Raw genomic sequence first — 25460 nt, 5'->3', positions numbered from 1 at the left:
ATCAATTACTTTATCAAGGTCCCAGCAACACACGTGCACGTGGCGTGTGAGTGAGCGCGTTTCACAGCGCGATTTGGGCAATTAGAACACACGACGGAATTGATTACACCTGCTTGCTTCATCAACAAAAGCCCATCAGGAAACAATTATTCTGAATGTGTTTGTGTGCATTGATTAGAGGCCGTCGATAAATGACGTCACGCACCTGGCGTGACGCTATTTATGGACGTGGGGAGCGGTAGTGCAGCGGTTAGCGCGCTGCGCCAACTCGTGACGATTATCTGAACCGGTCCTGGGCTTCCCCTAGGTCGACTCAGCCTTAAGTGAGTACCTGGTGCGGTGTGTAAACATCACCACTGGGGAGACAAAGGCGGCCCGGCGTGGTGCTGGCCACCCACCCCCTCGTGTACCGTTCCGGCCTTCATAGGTGCTCGCTAACAGCACTTGCCCCTACAGTCTGTTAAGGCTATACGGGGGATCTTTGTAGGTGTGTGTGTGTGTAGGTGAGTGTGTGTGTAGGCCAGTGTCTGTCTGTGTGTGTCTGTGTGTGTGTGTAGGTCAGTGTGTCTGTCTGTGTGTGTGTGTGTAGGTGAGTGAGTGTCTGTCTGTGTGTGTGTGTGTGTGTAGGTGAGTGTCTGTCTGTGTGTGTGTGTGTGTAGGTGAGTGAGTGTCTGTCTGTGTGTGTGAGTGTCTGTACCGGGGGAATTTCCATCTGGTACAGATGTAGTGTTGTAAAGGACGGACTTCTAAACTTCTTTATGGCACACACTGTTTATTATCTTCACACACAGTCTCCTGACCCTGCACAGCTCACACTCACTCTTCGCTCCTATTCTACGAAGGTACAGCCTTCGGACTTGCTGTCTATCTAATCTCCCCGCTAGCCTAGCGTCCTCCGGCTGGGACCTAGGGGAGGCACACTGGTCGCTCAGGACCATCGCCCTCACAAGGGCGGGAAGGCTGGGAGCCAGGGTCCTATCCAGGACCTATCTCCCCCGACCACTGGTGACACTGAGCCCCAGCCCTGACAAGGGCTGGAAGGCTTGGTCCAGGGTCCTAGCTGTCTTCAGCCGACTTGGGTCTTCGTGTGGCAGAACTCACCAAGAGCTCTCAGCGCTCTGGCTTTTATACCTGTTCGTGGCCGCGTTGTCCAATCCCCGGCCACCTTGTGGAACCCTCCGATTGGTCCTTCCCAATCTGGCGTTTGGATCCTACCTCACCCCATTTGACCCTGACCGTTTGATTGAGCGGGAAAACATTGTTTACGATCCGCTCTCTCAGTTTGAGAACAGCGAGTAGTTAACACCACTACACAGATATAATGGGAGGCTGATCGACGCCCGGGTGCGATCAAGGGATGGCTCCCTATTGGTCAACCACGTTATGTATGCCGATGATTTGGTAATAGCTGCTCATTCAGAAGAGGAGTTGGAGACGCTGCTGCTGAGACTGGAGCGTGCCACTATGAGGTGGGGCCTTACCATCAGCCCCACCAAAACTAAGCACCTGCCTGGGTATTTTGTAACATCGGACACTCCACCCCCACAACTCCCAATCGGTGATGGGGAAGTTGTGGAGAGAGTGGAGAGTTTCCCATACCTGGGCAGTGTGCTTATGACCGGCTCCAGTTTATCAGCAGAGGTCTCACTCCGAATCAGTCGAGCGGCAATATCTTTTCATCGGTTGCGTAACGCTGTGTGGAAGCTACCTGGTCTGTCGCTCCGCACGAAGCTTCAGGTCTTCTCGGCCACGGTCATTCCCTCCCTTTTCTACGCTTCGCCGGTTGGAAACATTTAGGCTGGCCTGCCTACGATCCATCCTGGGTTTAACAAGGCTGGATTGTGTGAGGAGCTCACAAATCCTTGAAAGATCTGGGCAAAGTCCCATCGGTGAGCTCCTCCGGCAGGCAAGGCTGCGTTGGCTGGGTCATGTAGCCCGCATGCCCAGCCACCGCATGCCTAAACAGCTTTTGTTCGGCCTGATCGAGGGGGCTAAACGGGCGCGGCACGGGCTAGAGAAGAGATGGAGTGATGTGGTACAGGAGGACGTGGAGCTGAGTGGACTTGCCGATGACTGGTACCAGCGGTGTCAAGATCGGCCTCTGTGGAGGAGGCTCGTGAAGGATGCTACTGGGCAGTTGGAGGCAGTCTCCCTCCAACAACAACGGAGGGCGGAGGAGCGACGCTCACAACAACGAGCGGAGCGCCGGGTGGCTAAAGCACAGCAAGTTGGTACAGTAGGGGGCACAGGTGGTGCATCAGCCAGTCATCTCGGTCAGTCGACCCGTGGCACCTGGGTCTGCCCCGTGACCTCCTGCCAGCGGGCGTTCGACACTTCACGTGGCCTCAAGGTGCACATGGCCTGGCACAAGCGTCGTGGTGACGTCACCGCCACTTAGTGGCGAATGGCGGTTGTTGTGTCACTGTGTGTGTGTCACTGTGTGTGTGTCACTGTGTGTGTGTGTAGGTGCTGCTGCTGCTGCGTGTGACGAGGTGGTGTGGCTCGACTCGTCACAGCGGCAGTGGAGGAGCCGCGCGCCGCGATGTCGCGAGCCAGCGCCTCGGCCACGCGGCAGACGGCGCCACGTAGCGCGTGCGTTCGCCGCTGGGCACCATCGCACCGCCCCCCATCCCCCCTCCTCCTCCTCATCGCTGCTTCTCTCGCGGCGGCCTTCTACTCGCGAGTGGGGTAAGAGAGATCGCCGTCGTTGAGAAGCCAGGCTCGTCGCGCGGTGTCGTGACGGGGGAGGGGGGGGGCTGCGGTGGCGATGTCGGGTCAATGAATGGCGACGCGTCGCTGTGAAGATCGTCGAGGGAGAAGTCTGCACGCCGCTGCTGCTGCCGCTGCTGCTGCTGCTGCTGCGTTCGCTCGCGCTGGTCACGGCGCCGCCGAGCGGCTGTCCGTCCACGCGCCCGTCTGTGCGTCCGTCTGCCTTCCCCATCGCCGCAGGGCGCTGTCCGCGGTCGTGGCACCGGGTGCGAACATCATCTGCGGCAAGATTCCGGGACTGTCGCCACGGCAGCGGGCGCTGTGCCGGAGCCGTCCAGACGCGATGGTCGTGGTCGGTGAGGGCGCGCGGCTGGGAATCGGCGAGTGCCGGCACCAGTTCCGATTCAGCCGCTGGAATTGCTTGGCGCTGGGTGAGGAGACGGTGTTCGGCCAGGAGCTCAAAGGCGGTGAGCGCCAGTGTAAAAAATTTTTCCAAAATTTTACACTTAAGGGAAAACAAATTAAATATTTAATTACCAAGTATTTAATACTGCAGACAATCATCTGACCCATAGGTGGCAGCCATCTCAAGCCAGAGGACGAGAGGACTCTAGCCGCCACGCATATAAAGGATTTATAGTGAAAAACTTTGTTTTTACGGGTTAAACTTATTGCTGGCTCCCTACACCCCTTTAATCCGCTGATTTCCCCTGACCGCCTGGGCAAAGGCCTCCATTCACAACATGACTCACACCGGTGACATTGGGAGACACGCCTGTCGCACACCTGACCCAGTTGGTATCTCCTCAGAGAGGACTCCATTTATCAGCAGGCTGCCCGCGAGCTTATGATGCAGCAGTTGCCTTACAACCCCCCTGGTGCGTGCGCTCCCCCACACGAGCAGGTAGCCGAGAAGCGGCCTTCCAGCACGCGGTGATCTCGGCCGCCGTGGCGTACGCCATCACGGCGGCGTGTGGCCGGGGCGACCGGAGCGAGTGCGGCTGCGACCGCGCCAAGCAGGGCGGCTTCTACAACGCGCAGGGGGGCTGGCGCTGGGGCGGCTGCTCGGCCGACCTCAGCCACGGCCTCGAGTTCTCACGCCTCTTCGTGGACGCGCGCGAGGTCCAGCGGAGCGCGCGCACGCTCGTGAACCTGCACAACAACGTCGCCGGGCGCAAGGTGCGTGGGCGCGCGGGTGCCCTACCTTGCTGCTCGTCTTCCCACGACGCCTTTCAATCGGCTGTCTCCGCAGATCACGACGACACGCGCCGTCCGTTTACAGACCTCGCTTCTCCATTTGAATTTGATAGGTTGACGTCATTCATCGGCGCGCGATGACTTCATCTACTCGTGAACGCGATCCGTAGGGGGCGTGCGGCGGTAGTATAACGGGTCGGCGGATCGGAAGTCTTCGCTTGGGTGCTCCGGGCGCGGCACGACGTTCTAATTGCGGCGGCGAAATGAGCAACGCCGCAGTCAGGCGACCTGGTGCGCCACGTGCGGCGGGGTGAAGGGGGGGGGGGTTATCCAAGACGTGTGGTCAGTGTGGGAGAGTAGAGCAACGTGGCCTCGAGTGGGGAGGAGGGCTTTCTGACAGCAGTGGTGCCACAAAGCAGGTTGCAGCACTGCACCTTTACCTGTCCCTTGCACCTGACATTGGCGGCTCCGTTTCCACTGAGGACCTCCTCCCTCCAAGGTCCTCCAGGTCAGCGCAGCCTAAGAGCAACTCATAATCAACGTTTTTGGGTTTAGATCGCGTTATTTATAAATGTGTCGTAACCCTCCACCACCCGACACGGCCAATCAGTAAAAAAGTGTCACGTAGGACAAAAGACAAATAGTTCACTGCTTTAGCCCACCGGTGTGAAGTGTGAAACCACAACATTTACAATTTGAGTACGACGTTTCGCTGGTAATTGCATCCAGCATCATCGGGCAATTCGCCAGAATGGTGAGGCTTTGCTGTGTCTCCCGTTCTTATATAGAGCAGCAGCAGCAGCAGCAGGGTGACGTCATCATTAACTCATCAACTCATCAGGTGCAAAGATTCAAGGGGGGAGAGCCTCACCATTCTGGCGAATTGCCCGATGATGCTGGATGCAATTACCAGCGAAACGTCGTACTCAAATTGTAAATGTTGTGGCTTCAACACACCGGTGGGCTAAAGCAGTGAACTATTTGTCTTTTGTCAACGTGACACTTTTTTTACGTGTCGGGTGGTGGAGGGTTACGACACATTTATAAATAACGCGATCTAAACCCAAAAACGTTGATTATGAATAACATTGGTCGCAAAAGCCTACGTGTTAAGAGCAACTCGCCCGGTGCTTTCACTTTCCCTGCACGGCCACGGGGTTGCAGGTGGCCACCCACCCAGCCAGCCAGCCACCTCCTGCTCGTGGCGACACGGCGACACTGGGCTGCTGCTGCTGCTACCCTTGCAGCTCGTCTGCCCCGGTGTTCCTTGAGTGCTCTCGACAGGGGTCTCCTCTCCCCCTGATCCCACCTGCAGGCCCATCATTGAATGAAGGCGCTCGCGTGCCATGCAAGGAATGTCGGTAAAGTCATTTAGGTGAAAAAAAAAAACAAATTTGCTGTGGTTGTCCCACCTGATGACGGAAGCTTGTGTTACCTCCGAAACGTTGTGATTGAGTTTAGTTATTTTTTATAATTTTTATTTTCACCCACGTGACTTTACCGAAAGAACCACGGAGTATGGATCCTTGCAGTTACGAAAACTTTGAATCTAGAATGCAAGGAATTATCATTACGCCCGTGGGGCCCTGTTTCCTCTGCAGGCGATTTCCCCAAACCGAGCACTCCTCCAGATCCAATCCCAGGCAGGCGCTGAAATGTCTTGGGGGTGAAAACAAAACCATCTCTCGTCCCAACCCCGCGTACGGCAACCCCTCACGCACACTCCCTCGCTTGACCTCTCCACCCGCCACCCCACCCCTTCCCTCCCCACTCTCCCCCCCCCCCCCCCCCACTTGTCCCCACCTACCTCCCCGATGCTCTCCTGCCCTCTCGTCTCTCTCTCCCCCCCACGCGCCGCCAGGTGCTGGAGGAGAAGATGAAGCCGGTGTGCAAGTGCCACGGAGTGTCGGGCTCGTGCACCACCAGGACGTGCTGGGCCACGCTGCCCCAGTTCCGCGAGGTGGGCTCCGCGCTCAAGCGCAAGTACGACGAGGCGGTCCACGTGGAGCCGGTGCACGCCGGCCGCTACCGCCGCCGCTACCCCGCCTTCCTCAAGACGAGGCGCTCGCGCGCCCACCGCAAGCCGCTCCGCACGGAGCTCGTGTTCACCAAGAGCTCGCCCAACTACTGCGAGGAGGACTGGCTGACGGGCAGTGTGGGCACGCGCGGCCGCCCGTGCGACCGCAAGTCGCCGCACGCCGACGGCTGTGAGCTGCTGTGCTGCGGCCGCGGCTACAACACGCGCCAGTACACGCGCTCGTGGCATTGCGAGTGCAAATTCCGCTGGTGCTGCTACGGGCGCTGCAGCGCGTGCAGCAACTGCCCAGTAGCGTCCTTCACGAGCCTCCTCCACTGAGGCCGATCTTGACACCGCTGGTACCAGTCATCGGCAAGTCCACTCAGCTCCACGTCCTCCTGTACCACATCACTCCATCTCTTCTCCAGCCCGTGCCGCGCCCGTCTAGCCCCCTCGATCCGGCCGAACAAAAGCTGTTTAGGCATGCGGTGGCTGGGCATGCGGGCTACATGACCCAGCCAACACAGCCTTGCCTGCCGGAGGAGCTCACTGATGGGACTTTGCCCAGATCTTTCAAGGATTTGTGAGCTCCTCACACAATCCAGCCTGGTTAAACCCAAGATGGATCGTAGGCAGGCCAGCCTAAATGTTTCCAACCGGCGAAGATGCTCCACCAGGGGGGTCCACGTTTCGCAAGCGTAGAGAAGGGAGGGAATGACCGTGGCCGAGAAGACCTGAAGCTTCGTGCGGAGCGACAGACCAGGTAGCTTCCACACAGCGTTACGCAACCGATGAAAAGATATTGCCGCTCGACTGATTCGGAGTGAGACCTCTGCTGATAAACTGGAGCCGGTCATAAGCACACTGCCCAAGTATGGGAAGCTCTCCACTCTCTCCACAACTACACATGCACACACACATACACACACACACACACGGCACACACACACACACACTGGCCCCACACTCTCACACACGGCACACACACATACATGCACACGCGTGCACAGAATCGTGTAAATATACACAATTGCATTCAAACTTTGTTATATTATTTTAATGCAGCTTATGCCCTGCAACGATTATGTATTTACTGTATATAAATAATACAATATAGATAGAGCCGTAATTTGTACTATACTGTGGATACGTGTTCTGTACAGCATCCCTTTCTATGCATGAATTTCACGCTTAATTATTGTACACATTTTCTTACACACATATATGGGCCCAGTGTATATATGTCTGTGTGTGTGTAATACACGCACAGTCCGTTTTGGAAATTCGCTGCTGAATAGCTTACGGGGCCTTGAGGAATGTGTGTGTCCAGACTTCACCAGGCTGGTCAGTAGAGGTCACTTATTAAAGACACGCTCTATATACAACTGTGTAGATACATATAAGGTTAATTTCATTGAATAGTTTTGCTTTATTAAAGACAACATTCCGTACTGTATAGTAGCCTGACACGCATGACCGCTTATCTATGCATTAATAACATGCTTTTAAAAATATATATATGCTTATGAACTATGAAGTATTTTCTGAATGCATCTATACGGATACATTTACCCAAGAGTTGTACATGTGAAGTATGGGAATTGACGGCAGGAACTTCTTGACGGGTAACACACTTTTATTAAATCCTTTAGGTATCACAATACAACGTGTGGTCTTTCTTCTTCCTCCGACACACTCCACTAATCTCGTGTAAGCTCTAGGCCTCTGGCTACACCCGATACACTTGACTCGTGTAGACCCTATGCCTCTGGCTACACACCATATACTCGACTCGTGTAAGCCCTATGCCTCTGGCTACACAATACACTCGACTCGTGTAAGCCCTATGCCTCTGGCTACACAATACACTCGACTCGTGTAAGCCCTATGCCCTGGATACACATAGTACATTCGGCTCGTGTAGACCTATGGCTACACCCACTACACTCGCCTCTGGGTTACACAGAGTCCCGGTCCCCTTAGGACAGCGGGGCTAGGTACCCCAGGGCTCTAGGTCTTCATCCCCGTCTTCATTCTTCGCTGGTTACACACTGCCCTTACGCCTGTGTGCATCCCCTTTTATAGCCCCTGCTCACGAGAGACGGAGCTGATGCGGCGTCGACGTGAGCGTCGTTCCTTAATGACCCAATCACGACGCACTCTCTCTACGATCCGCTTTCCCCAGCGCGTGTTAACATTACTCCACCAATCACACTGCGCTGCCACCTGATCACTCCCTCTCAGCGCGTCACCGCCCACAGCCAATCGGTACCCCGTAACCCACGACTCCGCGCTGACCCCTGATCCTCCACCGTCAGCGCGCGTCACCACCTACACAGCCAATCATCACGCGCTGTGCATACGATCCTTAATCCCAGCGCGTATCACCTCTACATCACCCCCTCCCACATAGCTTGCAGCCGGCCCGGCTGTTAACCTACAACACAACATAACGCAACGCAGTAATAAAGAACTCCACATCCCAGTGTGCCCCGTAACACAACAACAACAACATAACACAACCTTAAATATGAAGCAATATACAGCCCGACGAACAACACAATAAAAGCGAACACCGTAAAACGAACGCGCCAAGTGTCACTGTGACCCACGCAGTGCCGAGGCGCTCCGGCTGCCTCGACTCCGCACGTGGTAGGTTACACAAAGTAGCGCGACCTAGCGCGAGTCCGTCTGGCCGGTCCGTCGTATGGAACGGGACGTTGGCGACCGTCCGGTGTCTCCGGCAGCTCTAGACGGCACGGGTCGGGCCTGGAAGGACCGGCCCCGCCGTGAAGATCCGGCCGCCGGTGGTCGGCAGCAGTCAGTTCCGAGACACCTGGGAGCGGATCAGGCGGAGACATGTGAGGAGCAGGCAAGGACAATTCCCCCTCAGGGTCGTCGGTCACGTCACATGCTCGGCCCTCACGACACAAGGGGAGGCCATACGGAGGCGAGAACGGTTTCAGTCGGGAGGGGTGGACGTACCAACGGCGTTTCCCCCATTTTATCTGAACGCACTGGGGGCGTGCAACCCGCACGACCTCCACGGGTCCCCGCCACGGCTTCAACAATTTAGGCGACATGGCCAAAGGTGCCTGAGGGCAATGCAGCCAGGCCTTGTCACCTGGTTCCCAATTGTGCACGGACACCTTCCGTGCCCGCAACCGCTCGTTCGCAATTTGGCGAGCCCGCGAATTAAGCCGTGCGGCCTCCCTTGCCTCTGTCAGTTTATGAATATTAAATTTAATATGCTCTGCCAATTTAGAATTAGTTCGTGGTGCGGGCAGACCCAGCTGCGTTTCCATGGGCGGGTCGGCTTCCCGACCGTACATTAGAAAAAACGGGGAAAACCCCGTAGCTGCATGGGGGGCCATTCTATACGCGGCAAGGACCCCAGGGACCTGCAGGTCCCAATCAACATGCGACTCACACACCTGCTGGCACAGCATAGAGGTCAATGTCCTGTTAAGCCTCTCCACCATCCCGTCCGTCTGCGGGTGGTACGGGGAGGTACGCACCTTTTTGGTACCCAACAGGTCGCACACCTCCTGCAGTAATTTACTCGAAAAATGTTTCCCTTGGTCAGTCAGCAAGCGTTCGGGAGCCCCCTTGTCCAGGACGTAGCCCTGGACAAAGGCGTCCGTCACAGCCGCCGCCGACTGGTTGGCGAGTGGCCACGCCATAGGCCACCGGGTAAAATATTCGACCCCCACCAACAGGTACTTATTACCCCTAGGCGTGACCGGAAAGGGCCCCAGAATATCGAGTGCAACGAGCTCGTTAGTGCGCGAGACCTGAATAGATTGCAGCGGTGGATTAGCTGCCACGGGCGGTGGTTTCCGTCTGGCGCACTCAACACAACCCTTCAGAATATTCACCACGTCACCCCCCATTCCCGGCCAATAATAGTCACGCTGAAGCAGGGCAAGCGTTTTGTTAACTCCCAAATGCAAGAGGCGTTCGTGTGCGGCCAAGACAACCTTCCCCCTCACAGCAGAAGGCACCACAATCGCATGCCGCCGGGACAAACTGTCCCATCTCATCAACAGGCCCTGCTTAAGCTCGTAGGAGCCAGTTCGGTCGTGGCTACCTTCGGAACCCTCCGTCTTTCGGCGCAATGCCAGCAGGGAGCTGTCCGCCATTTGGAGACGGCCCCACTCAATCAACGACAGTGAGAGCAGCGAGTCCTGACCCCCTGGGGTAGCGGGACCATCCCCAATTGGTGTGCTCGCGGTCGCGACCAACGCCTCCCTACCTTCCGTAACCGGAGGTTTACAGCGCGCCGATCCCGATAAGCACGCACATTTGTGACAAGGCAACAACCGCGACAGGGCATCGGCATTCGTGTGTCGCAACCCTTTACGGTACGTAGTCGTGAACTGATAGTCCTGGAGGACTTCCAACCACCGCGACAATTGGCCCGAGGGCTGGGCAACCCGTAATGAATACTGGAGCGCCGCATGGTCCGTCCGGACCGTGAAATGACGACCATAGAGATATGGCCTGAATTGTTGTACAAAAAAAACAATGGCAAGTAGTTCACGACGGGTGACGCAGTAGCGCTGCTCTGCCGGCGACAACACCCTGCTACCATAGGCGACCACCCGTTCGACCCCTCCAACGACTTGGGACAGCACTCCCCCAATGCCCGTGTTGCTAGCATCCGTGTCTAGCAAGAAGGGACTCTCAAAGTCCGGATAGCACAAGGGTGGGGCCCTTACCAAGGCGTCCCGGAGGGAGCAGAATGCAGCCTCCTCCTCCGGTCCCTACCGGAGCTTCACTCCTTTCGCCGTTAAAGCGTGCAAGGGCTTTGCAATGGTGGCGAAGTGCTCAACGAATCGGCGATAATACGAAGCAAAACCGATGAAACTGCGCACGTCTGACACTGACGTGGGCGTCGGCCACGAACTGACACAGTCCGTCTTCGCAGGATCGGTAGAAATCCCCGAAGAGTCGACAATGTGACCCAAGTACCTCACGGATTTACGAAAAAGATGGCATTTGGCCGGTTTAAACTTTAATTTAGCCGATCGCATTCGCAAGAACACCCCTCTCAATCGCTGGAGGTGTTCTTCGAACGTTTTACCGAAAACAATGACATCGTCAAGGTAAATGAGGCACGTCTCCCACTGCAAGCCCGACAAAACCAATTCCATAAGACGCTGAAACGTCGCAGGAGAGGAGTGAAGTCCCATGGGTAACCGGTTAAACTGAAACAGGCCCCCTGGAGTCCGGAATGCAGTCTTAGGCTTAGACTCCTCGTCGAGTGGCAACTGCCAAAATCCGGACAATAAATCAAGAGTCGAAAAGTATCGCGCACCGGACAATGCGTCGAGAGACTCGTCCATCCTGGGGAGCGGATACGCGTCGGCCACCGAGATGTTATTCAGGCGGCGGAAATCGACGCAAAATCGCAGGGACCCGTCCTGCTTCTTAACGAGCACAATAGGTGCTCCCCAAGGACTGGAAGAAGGCGAAATAATGTCGGCTTCCAGCATATCGTTAACTGCCGACTGAACATGTTCCTTCTCAGCAGGACTCAGTCGGAAGGGATTTTGCCTGACCGGTGCCGCATCGCCCGTTTCAATGTGGTGGCGTAGCAGGTCCGTGCATCCGATATCATACTTATGTTTACTGAAGACATCCGAAAATTCAATCAGCAACCCGCGCAACGCACCCAACTGTACCGCTGACAAATCGTCAGAGTCCGCGCACAGCATATCAATCCAATCTAGGTCCTCCTTTGATGGTACGCTATTCGTGGGGCTCGGATCAGCCTGCGCAACCAGCCTCTCCTCCGCAGGGACCCGTGCCGCGTGAGCCAGCACGGTGCCCTGCTGAATGACGGCCGGCCGCGCCCCAGCGTTTAAAACCATGACAAACGGATCCCTGTCTGCCCCAACCAAAGTGTGAGCCACCGATAAATCGAGACCTCCAACAGCCCTATTAGAAGGACCCAAAAGCATGGCCTGTTCCGAGGCCTCCTTCCCCCATGGCTTCCGTAACCGGAGGGGAATCAACATTTGTGAACCCGGGGGCACGTGCACGGTCTGTGTTGCTAACGCCTGAATGGTAGCGCACGCCGTCCGAATTACATTAGGGCTCGTCAAAAATGAAATACGGCGACCCGATGGTAGTTCAATGCAACGCTGATCAATGAGAATTTTGATGGGCATTTTCGCCAAAAAATCAGTGCCCAATAGGCAAGGAACCGCCAGGGAAGATGAAACGAAAACGGGTCCCGACAATTTGATATCACCAATGCAAATGGACGCCCTAATCTGACCGATAATGCCCAACGATCCCCCGTTAGCGGCGTAAAATGGCACATCCACCGGAAGAAGCGGACGACATTGTACCGGGAGAATATTATAAATGAGATCCGAAATAATAGTCGCCGATGCCCCCGTGTCCACTAACACCCTGACCTCGACCCCATCAATCGATCCGGTAACGACGGATGAACCCGCTGAGGCAGCCACTATTCTGTGCCCCAATTCCGACCATTTAATGTCTCCCCGGTCCCGGCCGAACCCCCCTCTCCGAACCGAATCCCCGAACTCTACTCGGCTCTCCCTCGTCGCAACGCGACGACCCATACGTGTCGAGTATGCGGGCCAAGCATGTGAGGTGCCGCGACTTGCCGGGGTTTGCAGTGATGACTTGGGGCCTTGGTCGTCGTCCAGCCGAGGTCCCCTGGCGCGCTGACGTGGGGCGCGGCAACCGGAGGCCACGTGGCCACGAAGGCCGCAGTTATAGCAGGTGATGACAGTAGTCGGAGATCTCGGTTGCTCCAGCTTGCGGGCCGCTCGCAGAGGCGAACGACCCCCCGACCTCCAGTCCCCCGCTCGTCCCGCGATGAACGCGTCCTCTCGTGGGCTGACGACTTGGGGCACGGTGTCAACCGGACCCGGAGTTGAGGCCACGGCAGCGTTGCAGACGACCCCCTGCTTTCGTTGAAGGACCTCGTGCGCTTGCATGCTCGTGGCGACCCGTAATGAAGAAATATCGGTGTCGTCGGCCGTGTTGATGGGGACCCCCAGGTCCTGCGCCAACTTGAGCAGCTGCTCCAAAACCATCGCATCTTGGCCCTCCTCGTCCATACGAGGGAACGCGGCGTTAGCGAGAGCGAGCAACGCCGTGCGGTAGGCGAGCACGGTCTCCGTGTCCGCCTTCCATCTTGCGTAAAAATGATGGCGGCACGCCGAGGGAGGACCGTAGACTTTTGCCATGAGAGCCAGCGCATCCTTGAGCGTGGAGCGGTCCGACCTGCGTGCGGACGTGAAGGCCGCGAGCGCGTTGTCGTCCAGCATGGCAGGCAGTGCCCGCAGTGCCGTAGCGTCGGACCAGGCGGACATCTCTTGATGCGCCAAAAATCTGCGCTGAAATAGGCTCCAATCCCCGCCTTCCGCCTTGAATGCTGACAACGTGGGAAGGCGCTGCTGAAAGATAAAGTCGTCCTCCTCCTCGTGCTTCCTCTCTGCCCCCCCGTCGGTGTGTAAGATGGCGGCCCCAGTGGCGGTTGTGTGATGGCGGTCCGCCGCGCGCGTTGGTGACGTCAGCGGCCGCGCATGGAGAACCGCTGCCACGTGGTGATGGCCGTTCCCGCCAAAAGTTGGAGCGGATGAAATGGCGGGAATCGCCAAATCGTTTTGGCGGGAATCTGCAGGGCGACCCTGTAGCACGTCGGCCGCCGTCCCCGCTCCTCCCGACGAGCTGATCTCCGCCAAGATGGACGCGGCGGCGAGCAGCAGCTCCGCCAGACGGGAGTGTGCCTCGCGAAGCACGGTGTCAGTCCCCCGTCGCTCGTCCGGCGCCGTCGGTGGATCCTGCCCCGTGGGCAGCTCCTCTTCCTCACCCCCTGATGCCCGCTGGCCCGCGTCGTCGAGGTTGTCCTCGTGGTCAATCCCGTGGGTCCGATGGTTCCTCCTTGTATCCATGCTTGGAGGACCGTTTCACTTCTGACGCCAGTTGAAGTATGGGAATTGACGGCAGGAACTTCTTGACGGGTAACACACTTTTATTAAATCCTTTAGGTATCACAATACAACGTGTGGTCTTTCTTCTTCCTCCGACACACTCCACTAATCTCGTGTAAGCTCTAGGCCTCTGGCTACACCCGATACACTTGACTCGTGTAGACCCTATGCCTCTGGCTACACACCATATACTCGACTCGTGTAAGCCCTATGCCTCTGGCTACACAATACACTCGACTCGTGTAAGCCCTATGCCTCTGGCTACACAATACACTCGACTCGTGTAAGCCCTATGCCCTGGCTACACATAGTACATTCGGCTCGTGTAGACCTATGGCTACACCCACTACACTCGCCTCTGGGTTACACAGAGTCCCGGTCCCCTTAGGACAGCGGGGCTAGGTACCCCAGGGCTCTAGGTCTTCATCCCCGTCTTCATTCTTCGCTGGTTACACACTGCCCTTACGCCTGTGTGCATCCCCTTTTATAGCCCCTGCTCACGAGAGACGGAGCTGATGCGGCGTCGACGTGAGCGTCGTTCCTTAATGACCCAATCACGACGCACTCTCTCTACGATCCGCTTTCCCCAGCGCGTGTTAACATTACTCCACCAATCACACTGCGCTGCCACCTGATCACTCCCTCTCAGCGCGTCACCGCCCACAGCCAATCGGTACCCCGTAACCCACGACTCCGCGCTGACCCCTGATCCTCCACCGTCAGCGCGCGTCACCACCTACACAGCCAATCATCACGCGCTGTGCATACGATCCTTAATCCCAGCGCGTATCACCTCTACACATGTACAATGTTTAAGTGTTTAGTGCAGCATGCATCTGTGATCCTAATATAGTATGTACATTCCACAGCATATAATTGTACATATAGGACAACGTTTAAATGATGTAAATATCGTAAATACTGAAGTATATTTCGTATGCCTGTGTAAAGTAGTAACTTGGCGGGAGACGACTCTGACGGGTAGCACACCTTTTATTAACACCAACTTATTTTACACGGGTGGCAACTGCCACATAACCCACGAGGTTCCCCTGAGCTATACCCACACGGGCTCTCACGCCCCGTAGCTTCTTGGAACACACCCGGCTGGGTTATTAGTCTCGACTCTGGGTCCCACAGCCTGGTTCCACATGGACACCAGGCCCCGGGTCCCACAGCCTCGCCTCTGAGCCGCACAGGGTCCCGGCCCTTACAAGGACAGCGGGGCTAGGGGTCTCAGGGCCCTATCTCTTCAACTCCGTCTTCGATCTTCAGCTGGTAATAACTCCCCGAGTGTTCTCGCGCGTCCCCCTTTATAGTCCTCCATGCGGACGTCGCTGAGAGCACCCACCCAAGTTGACCAATCACTCAGCGCGCTGCCCACGATCCTGTTTCCCATATCGTGTCTGCGTGCACAAGCACGCACCCAGCGCCGCCCCGTGATCCATCACTGTCGGTGTGCGTCAACACCCCCACACTCGATGTAGCCACGCCCGGCGCGCGCACACACACGCCCCCCACCTTGTCAGCGCGCACCGCCACTACATATGTGCCGGAGCAAATGCAAACAAACGGAATTAAATGAACTAAAGTAATGCCTTCACTACAGTAAAGTAATGCCTTCACTATTTAAGGCCACCCCACAGAGACGATCACCCCTCTCTGTACCTGTGTTGCCCGCTCTGTGTATCTTGGTGACATCTGTCTGCTTATATGTCTGTCTATAATTTTTTGCTGGTTAAATTTTATGTCGCTATTTCATTATACCTGATGATGATTGCTTGTGCTGCAATCGAAACGTCGTATGCTATTAATTAATTTATTATTTTTTCTTTATACGTGACTTTACCGAAAGAACCAAAGAATAATTCCTGCAGTCACGAAAGCTCCAAAGTTAAGATTTCACTACACTCATTCATTAAACATGGGGCCACTATTTAAAATATTATTAATAATTCCAAGCGTTTGGAGTGGAAACAGAGAAGGAATTATAATTGAATGCGCTTTTTTTCAAAAGTATAACGTACTTCAATGTTGTGGGGCATCTAAGATTTGTATCGTCAGTTTAACCTGTGAAAATAATTACAAAACCCCGCTATCCCAGTCTACTACTGTGTGTATGTACATGCATCTGTACTTCTGTGTATGTCCACCCGTGTGTTTATTCACACTTGTTTATGTGGATATGTACATGCGTGAATGTGTATGTACAATCATTTGTTTGCACATTTGTTCGTGTAGTAGAACGCAATCCCTTTGTACGTACACTGCTGTGTATGTACACTCGTGTGTGTATGCGCACTTGTATGCATGTGCACCCGTGTGTGTATGTATGAGGCAGTGTGTATGCACATTCGTGTATGTTTCTACAGCGCTGTGTATGTCCACTCGTGTGTGGGTGTGTGTACATGGGGGTGTATATGTGTACTCGTGTATGCTTATGTACTGGAACAAATGAGTTTTAATATTGTGTCGTACAAAGAATGTAGGGGCAACGTGGTAGGAATGAGACTCCCCGCTCGTGGTGCTCAATGAATGAAAACAGCGCCACTGAGCAGACAGAGCCCCGCCCCTACAGCTCGTGCGTGTGACGTCATGAGTGTGACGTCATGAGTGTGACCAGCGGACAGCCACGATGCTGCCAGGTGAGGGTCAACTTGTGTGCTGGAGATGCTTCGCCTGAAACTCGCCTCCACACGTGTTCGCTATGAAGATTGTAGCAATAAGCGACGATCAGTCATCTTTAACCTATCAGGTCTTTATTGTTCTGCAAGTAAATTAACGTTAAAAAGCGTAGAAACACATGCACACTCGTGTGTGAATGCACACCGCTGTATATACAGTCGTGTTTGGATGCACACTCGTGTGTGTATGTCTACTCGTCCGTGTTTTTTAAAGGAAACATGGTAGCAATAACGTACGATCAGTCATCTTTAAAAACAAATCAGGTCTTTATTAATCTGCAAGAAAACTCACGTTAATACTCGTATCGACATCTTTATTAATACGCATGCTCAAACAGGAAGGAACTAGGCAAATTATTTCCCAATAGGAATTCAACAGTTCAAAGATATTCTTAAAATCAAACGCTACCAATTTAAGCAGTAACTTGCCAATTTTTAAAACCTGATACCACATATAGATTCTCAAAGCAAACGGCAATATATATATATTTTATCTCAAATTGTATAAAGCGGTATGATTAACTTTGAATATCGACATGCGGTAAAAGGTTAACCAATTGATATCCTACCACTTTAATAGTTTAGCCTGGCAATTATTCAATAATAAAGGATTTTGGTAAACATTCAAACTTTTTTACATTTCTGTAAAATCGCCTGAAGCTGGTTGTAATCACCAGCAAAACATCATACTCAAATTGTAAATGTTGTGGGTTTACTCTCCAACACACTGGTAAGCTTAAGTAGTCACTAATTGGCACATTTTGTTTCCGCGACAAACCTTACTAATTGGCTGTCAGGTGGTGGTGTGTTAACACATTTATATTTACGCGATCTAACCCAATACACCTTTATGGATATTGGCCACGAAAGCTGATGTGTTAAACCAAATTAATTATACTGTTGTTGGTAAATAGAAAATGTTAGTTGTTTACATTTCCTCAGATACAAGCAGCACGAGACTGACCTGGAGGAGATTTTAGATCCAAATTCACTTTTAATTTCCTCATTTTTTGTTTCACCAGTAATATGGGATGTATTTTGTGAATTTTGGGTTTTCCACCTGCAATTAGAGGCTTGGAAATGTTTACCCTCCACCTCTACAGCATGCCCATGAATTTGTCTATTTTTCTGTGACACAAATGTTCGTTCATCAGGATATAGCTGCTTTGGAACACAGTGCAAGGTAACATTATTAAGCTGTTTTTGTGATAGTGGTTTTTGAGGTGTTTCATACATTTTTGCTTCACCTTTTAGTTCAGAACTAAATTTCAGTGGGTGACTTAATATTTGGCTTTCACATGCATGCTTTTTCGCCTTTTCCTCCGCTTTTTCTTTGGCCTTGCGTGCCTCTTCCTCGGCGATCATTTTCCCAGTGAGTGCTTGCAGCTCCAGCTCACTTGCAGACTGCGTGTGCTGGTGGGAGTGTTCGGGAACGGCGTTACTGCTGCCGTTTGACACATCTGGGAGCCAAATGCCACCTTGATCCACATCCACAGACTGACTTGGCACGGAGATCAAACAGAACACAGTTTCTCCCACAGCTCCTCGCTGATGCATGCCGGTCCGGACTCCAAGCAGGCTACGTGGCATCTGACCACCACTTGCTTCATGTGTCTTGTCACCCTGAAGAATACCCTCCTTTTTATCTGTATGCAACACAGATCTATGTTCACCTGCTGTTTCTTGTATGTGGCCCTTTCTTGAGTGAAATGCATGATCAGCACTTGTTGAGGTACTGTCCGGATATTTTAACTGCATGTACGTTATGTCATCTGAATGCATTTTATGCTTGTTGATTTCATGGTTTGACTGCGAATTTCTCCAAAAATATGAATCCTGATTTAGTACAGGTAACACAAGTGATGGAGGTGGTATTTGCTTTGAGTACAACAATTGTTTGTCTAAGCCTTCTTTTACATGAATGTAGTTTACAGAATTGTTGTCATTTGTAGACTTCCTCACACTGTGACCATTGTCTTGATTTTGGCGCTCAGTTTCCCAGTGTGCCTTGGGGACAATTCGCACCCATGGGTCTGTGAATGGAATGTATTCAACACGAGCTGTTCTAAGTTTTTGTTTGCTTTCACCAGTAGAGTCAATGCTGTTTTCATTGCTTGCATGTTGATTTTGACGAGATGTATTCTCTTTATATTGAGGAATGTAATCTGGTGGTTTGATGTATGTGGGCAGCTGTACATTTTGATATTTCATTTGTGATTCAGGAGGCATAAATCTGTCTGGGGAAAATTCTGCTGATGACTTGTATTGCCCATTTTCATGTGTACTCGTATGACAACACACGTTTTTCAATTGAACTTGTGTTGTTGGTCCCTTGTAGCAATCTTTGCTTCTCATTTGGTACATCTCGTATGTTGGCGGTGGAGGCCTGAATGTTTGAGGTTTTTCAATCTTCTCTGTTGGTAGGGGAGTTGCTTCAAAGTATTGTTTTCCTGTGTACAATATTGCATGTGCATCTGATGTTGCCTGGAGGGAAGTGCTTCCTTTGCCTGGATTCACCAACATGTCCTTGCTGTCCTGACCACACTGACTTGAGGAGTAATACATCCCTGACATGTCCTGGTAGTCACTACAGCAATGGCTTGATACATATTTGGAATTCCCTTTTTCTCTGCTATTCCTGTGCATATTTTTACTTTGATCGGTCAATAACGCGTAGTCTGGATTTATTTTACTTTGTTGCAGCTGTGTAGTCTGTGGTGCAGAGTTCTGAGATAATTCCAGGGTCGGAGGTTCAGCCTTGTATGGTGGAGGCTGTGGGTAGGTGCTGGGGCGTGGGATTGTGTCTGCATTAGCTGGGTAGCCGTGCAATCCAGAGTATTCCGAGGGAAGAGTCGAGTCACGAGACACTGCAGGGTACGGTGGGGGGGTTGCCTCGCGAGACACTGCAGTCTGGTTGAAAGGGCCATGCTGCACTGTGTTGTGTGATGGGGCTTGATCTCGTAACCCTGCAAGGTAGGCAGGCGGAGGGACGTCAACATGAGGCGGTTGGTGGATTGCGTAGTCCAGCAGCACGCTGAAATCCTGCCCACGGCGCCGCCAGTAACTCACGCTTTCATCGGATCCCTCCAATAATGGAAGCTGGTTTTCAAAGTTCCTGCAGAACAAAATAAATATTGTGACCAAATTGCATCAACACTAGAACGCTTTTAGCATTTGTAACTTTCTGCTTTTTCTTTTCAATGAGCCATTGCTTAAATCCTGGGTCAGGGGTAGACATCAATCATGTGCGAGTGTGTGTTTTGTAGAGCATGCTGTTTTGCATTCATTTTTTATACATGTTTTTGAAACATTTAGGACATCTTAAAGAGTTTAACTATTGGAACAATATTTTAAGTGCTGGTGACTAATTAATCATATTCAAAAGGATTACAGTGTCTTTGTGAACGCCTTATACAGTGTATACAGCATCGCATCCCCTTAAGAATTTTACAACACTGTCTTTTAAGCAGTTTCTCTGCCAATTCGTAATCGGATGCAGACCATTCATTGAAAACAACGACGGGCCATTTCAAATCAAGACATGCCCTTTGGCTCAGTCTTTGTATTATATTTGCCATGTCTGTTACAAGGGTGACAACATTTTATTGGTATTTCATGGGTTTGGAAGAAACTTTCAGTATGTGGGGTGGGGGGCATGAACATCAGCATAATAATCCCCAAAACGGAAGCCAAGACCGTGAAGTTGATGTTGCCTTGGTGAAATCCAAACTTCAACATACCATGTCTGAGCTCATATGTCTTCAGGAGTACATCTTTCACATAGCCGGTGTACCACCCTGTTGCCAGTTGATTTTGATTACTTTCTACTCACCCACATAAATGATGAGAGTGTAAAACCAAACCGTGGCCGAATGAGTTGTGGCGTAAAGTTAGCACAGCAGTGGAAAACAAACAAACAAATAAAACTGGGAACTGCAGTTGTTCCACTGAGTAACTATCCATGGCATAAATGATGCATGCAGCACTTTAAAACGAGACAAAAATAAAATAATGTGCCTGGTACGGCTGCCAGGATGCAACCACAGCAAGCTTACCAGGGATTCTCATTTCGGTCAATTATATTGTATTTTAATTGCACCAACAGTGGGCATTCATATAATCTGCCCACAGGTGTATATCTAGGCATGTAACTGCATCGATTAACATTTGAAAATGATTCTTGTGATCAGAGTACTTGCAGAGAATTGTGCACGTAAGAATTAATAGTTTAAAATGTGTGTATATTGTTTGACTGGTCAGCATAAATCCTGCAGCCTATTGATGTGTTAGATAGGGGTGTTCAAGCATCACGTAAAGGTATCTATGTGGTGTTTGGAAATCTTAACTCCTGGTTTATTGCCAGAAAGGGTGAAACCTATTCTATTTAAGTATTAATAGTCGACGTAATGCACTCTTGTCACATTCTATGCATAAGCCAGTGTTTTTTTTATAGGCATACAGTAAGTACTGTATAAGCAGCATATATGCATACATATACATTTGTGTAATCTGTTCGTTTCTCAAAGGAAATTATGTTACAGCTGTTCAAACAGAGTACAAGCACATTTCATTTCAGGCAAATGACACAGCAGTCAAAGAAAGGAAATGATGTCTAAAAATGCTGAACTTTTTTGACGGTGCGTTTTTCTCCAGCGAGCTCCTCACCTTATGGTCACAGGGGGGCTTTGGGGCTGCATTTGCCCCTCTTCATAGTTCGCCTTTTCACTTACGAGCTCTGCCCTTTCCCTGGAGGGCTCGGCCCTTGCGGGGTGCTCTTGTAATGGCAGGCTGGAGTGACGTGTGGCGCGGGGAGCGGGCGGTGCGTCGTGCCACACATCCTGGCCAGGAAACCCCTGCTCCAGCCCTGACCGGGGCGGCTCCATCCGGAGTGGAGGCTGTGTGCTGCTGCTGCTGCCGGATGTCGGCCTCCTGCCCGACCTGAAGCCATGGGAAGCCAGCAGGTCGGCAACGCTGTACATATTCTTCAGTAGCCGGCGGTTTTGTTCAAGGCCACTGTCCTTCACTGCGCGCACACTCCCACTCTCCGCTTCCTGCTGAACGGTTATTCAGGATGAGAGTGCCTGATTTGCAACAACAACAAAACATATTTAATTATTCTTGTAATTGTTTTCGGAATAAAGTACTTCACGAAAATGAATGTACCACAACAAGAAATGGAGTTGAAAATATATTTCATAGTCTAAATACAAAGTAATTTAAACACGTGGCATAATACCAGCAAGCTAAGCAATTACATGAATCGGGATCATCTCTACATTGTCTAAATGCCCTCTAAGTGAAACAAGTATGGAAATTAATGTAATGGAAATTGATGATAAAGACACGTGCCTGTTTTATCCCCACTCTTATCTGTGCCATCTCGTACCGCTTAAAAGTATATTTTTCAAGAGTTAAAGAAACATTGTATTCAAAGATCATTTTAAAACTCTTGTTTTTATCAAACTTAACTCCTCCTTTGCCATTATCTTAGCTCTACGCACATTTCATGGTGCACATTTCTCTGTAAATACTTTTTGACAGCAATGTGAATTTAAATGAAAGGTTCATCTGGAGAAAGGTTCACTCTGGCAAGCGTTCCCATTGTGCAAACACATGGACATTCCACACTGCCGATTTTTTTTCGTTTGAAAAATACTTAAGGTGGTGCCGTCCCACGCTGCAGACCCAGATTTAAAGAGCAATCTGGCCCAAGATTGCTGGGGTTTTTTCACCAACACAAGTCTGTAAATATGGGCAAACATTTTAATTACGGTATGTGCCGAGAATGCAGCCATGGCTTAAATCCCACTCCTCGTGCCATTAATTTCTTCAGACCCAGTGTGTGAATGTGTACAACAAAAAGGACTGTGTTCAATTGCCAGCAGCCTTCCTCAGGCTGCACCTGTACCAACTGGGGGAACTGCTTTCACCCGAGAGCCGTGACCTGCTATGCTGAGAATTTGATACATCTGGAGATTGGGGAAAGATGGAGGTTGGTATGGTTTAGTCATTACTACACCCATGATGCAATTTCAAAGCATTCCCGTAGAAGGAATTAGAAGCAAGGCCAATCATCTGGTTTTCATGTGCATGGTGGAAAATGTACAAAAAAGTCCTCTAAAAGCTATTCGTACTTTACGCACAAATGTAAGATATTCTAAAACGCTAGCTTTTTTCAGGAAGCAGATTAAAAAGGTGGGTAATTAAATTACAGTACTACATGAAGTGTTATTTGGCGGTAAATCCATCAATGAATATACATTTTAGAATTCCCTTGTCATCCGTTTTTGCTTCGGTGCCAATATAAATGTAAACTAATCAGACACAGGTGCATAATGGTACTCATACGTGAACTTCAAAGTCACAGTGGCAGGTGCAACTCTGAACCAGGTGTGGCACTGCAACAAAGTACTGGATGATTTACTGCAACACTCATTCAATAAACAGCATTGGTAAAGAAGCTCTCCTAACCGCTCATGGCCATTTACATCGTTGGAGAGTTGTATTTAAGTCAAGGAAATCCAAACAGCAGTTTTTAGATGTGTTGTTGCTGCCCTTGTATTACGTTCATAAAATAATTTGGTAGGACATAAAGACAAACTGTACAGTTGTCTGCCTTAAGGCTTTAACACAGGATATGAGACATCGTGTCTCTGGACCTTGCAGTGTACCTCAAGGGTGGGGTATGACATAGTTGTTGGGAGTATTTGGCCGAGATGACCTCAAACACCCACATTTAATACTTGTGCCATTATTGCAATGCGGAAAGACACACCTAAACTTTGAATCATGTTTTAAAAAGTACTCTGGAGTAAAATCATTAATGTCGACATCTTAGTCTGTGAAAAGTCTGCCTTTGTTTCATTGTCAGACGGGATATTGTTCTCACACAATAGGCCATTGTAGATTGTACAAAATCAGTATATTCGTGCCTGAGAGTAAACTTATGAGCATACACACACCAATGTAAAGCTATGTGGTAGGCAAACTTACGTGCCAAAGTGTGCGTCTTTGTGGGCTCTTAACTTTGTTTGCATTTGGGTGTGTGTCTCTTGATTATTCACCCAGCACACCATTACCTCATTCCTGCGGAGGGAGCTGGTAGGAACGTTGGGTTGCTCGGTCAATGGCCTGCAGGGTCAACGGCGGCGTGGTGTATTCCGCAAATATGCCCGACTGTGAGGGCGGGCACAAGCCGGCGTGAGTAGGTTAAACGTTGAGTTTTATAAGGGCACCACGGGGTGACCAGCCCCTCCCCACCCTCCCCTCTCCACCCAGCCCCACCCCTCCCATTTCTGGATGCACGACGGACGGACGGACACAATAATCCCCTGTGGGCTGGTGGAACCAGGAGGTTTCTAGCGGTGACATTAATGCTGCGTCACTCCACCGAGTAAAGAATGGAGGATCAACCGACACAGCCGAGGCGCTCCCCGTGTCTCTCCCTCTCCCCGTGGCGGCGGCGTCGATTTACCTCCTGCCCCCCCCCCCCCCCCGCGGTGCCCCCCTCCACTCGTTCAGAGTGAACAGCGGCACGCGGCGCTGAGCGCCTGTGACCCACAGACACCGACTCGCGGTGCCGCGTCCAGAGTGAACACCGCCATGCTGTTGACAAGCCTCACCTCGTGGTGGTTGTTGTTGTGGTGGTTGTTGTTGTTGTTGTGGTTGTTGTTGTTGTTGTGGGCAGGGCGCTTCTGAGAACGAGAGCGGTACAGCAGCTCAAGCGGGCTTGGCCTGGTAACAAACACGAAGAACAAAAACTGCGTTAATATCTACAGCGAACCAAAGTTACAGAGTAGCGAGCCGCGTGAAGACAAATTTATCTTGAGCGAGAGAATTAAACTTGAACGCCATCAGGCGAGGGCAGGAGGCAAGGCCCCGCGGGGCAAAGTTCCAATCTGGACATCGATTCCAACACTCGCTGCTACTCAGTTGACATCCCTGAGAGAGAGAAACAGCGAGGCTCTACCTTGGTACACAACAACAACAACCACAACCACAACAACAACAACAACCACCACAACAACAACCACAACAACAACCACCACAACAACCACAACGATGAGAAATTCTCACCTCGGAGTTCAGTAAGCACGCAGCTGCAGCGGCAGCTTCCTGTTACCTCGTGACGTCACGCGGCAGCAGCAAGTGACATGACGTCACTCTCGGGTTACAAGCCACGCTCCTCCCACAACGAGCGACCCCGTAACTGAATAAATTAGAGCGTGAATACATTAAATGACGTCACGCACCTGGGGGGGGTCAGATATTTGTGACGATGTGTGACGAGAGGGGGGGGGGGGTTTGAGAAATGTGACGTCACATCAAAATGCGCAACTTTTTAAATAAATATAGACGACACGTTCTACTTAATTAAATAGACTTTGTAATAAATGTTTTCCCCTACATCAGAGTGCAGCGCCACATTAAATACGCACTACACAATGACAATAGTTTAAAGCGATTTGAAGCATTTTTTTTGGGGGGGGGCAGAGCTTTGTGACGTCATATATGAGGGGGGGGTCTCACTTTTTATGACGCCGTGTGACGAAGGGGGGGGGGGGGGTCAAAAATCGTCCAAAATCTCGTGACATTGCAGATTCCACCCGCGTGCAAGATGTGTCTTCGCTATCTAACCCTGCGGCCAAGTTGTCGGCACTGCTACGCAACGTGTCTTCTCCCCCCCGCCGCCTTCAGCGCGCTCAAGTGCGGTGACACGACCCCCGCGACCTGCACGCCATAGGGAGGTCCTCATCCAAGCGACGCTTGACCACAGGTCTGCCCTTGTCACTGCCTGTGGCGTCACACTCAGCATGCCTCGTGCCAATGGTGGCACGTCACCGTGTGACCAACACGAGCCCACTGTTGCACGTC

The 25460-nt window shown here is 51.7% G+C and overlaps 2 protein-coding genes across 6 annotated transcripts; one reads left to right on the top strand and one right to left on the bottom strand.

Annotated features, from left to right (window-relative positions):
• Nucleotides 1-1068: 1068 nt before the first annotated feature.
• On the top strand, nucleotides 1069-15092 carry LOC133339981 (protein Wnt-7b-like; the record flags this gene model as incomplete). The annotated part of the gene is made up of 5 exons (XM_061548081.1): nucleotides 1069-1079; nucleotides 2950-3176; nucleotides 3614-3888; nucleotides 5768-6221; nucleotides 15043-15092. Coding segments are annotated over 5 exons (1017 nt in total), but the record flags the coding sequence as incomplete, so codon positions are not given.
• A 1700-nt stretch (nucleotides 15093-16792) lies between these two features.
• On the bottom strand, nucleotides 16793-23878 carry LOC133339984 (uncharacterized). Of its 5 annotated transcripts, none has more exons than XM_061548084.1 (3): nucleotides 23666-23878; nucleotides 21252-21667; nucleotides 16793-19701 (listed from the first exon to the last, which is right to left on the bottom strand). In XM_061548084.1, exons 2-3 carry the CDS (start codon nucleotides 21563-21565, stop codon nucleotides 17475-17477), a joined length of 2541 nt encoding a protein of 846 aa, XP_061404068.1. In that variant the 5' UTR covers nucleotides 21566-21667; nucleotides 23666-23878; the 3' UTR covers nucleotides 16793-17474. The 5 variants fall into 5 exon arrangements, with proteins under 5 accessions (XP_061404068.1, XP_061404070.1, XP_061404071.1 ...); XM_061548086.1 differs by having other exon boundaries at nucleotides 21252-21640; XM_061548087.1 differs by having other exon boundaries at nucleotides 21252-21637.
• Between the last annotated feature and the right edge of the window lie 1582 nt (nucleotides 23879-25460).

Source organism: Lethenteron reissneri, unplaced genomic scaffold (genome assembly GCF_015708825.2).
Source record: "Lethenteron reissneri isolate LAM-NWPU_2019-01 unplaced genomic scaffold, ASM1570882v1 scaffold_618, whole genome shotgun sequence".
Classification (NCBI taxonomy): Eukaryota; Metazoa; Chordata; class Hyperoartia; order Petromyzontiformes; family Petromyzontidae; genus Lethenteron; species Lethenteron reissneri.
Note: the sequence above shows the minus strand (reverse complement) of the source record. Positions and strands in the feature narration are given on the sequence as shown.

Coding starts and splice junctions, on each gene's coding strand:
- LOC133339984 (XM_061548084.1), bottom strand. CDS start 21,565: ATGTACAGCGTTGCCGACCTGCTGGCTTCCCATGGCTTCAGGTCGGGC. Junction 19,702..21,251: donor AGCCCCCCTGTGACCATAAG/GTGAGGAGCTCG, acceptor TTTGTTCTGCAG/GAACTTTGAAAACCAGCTTC.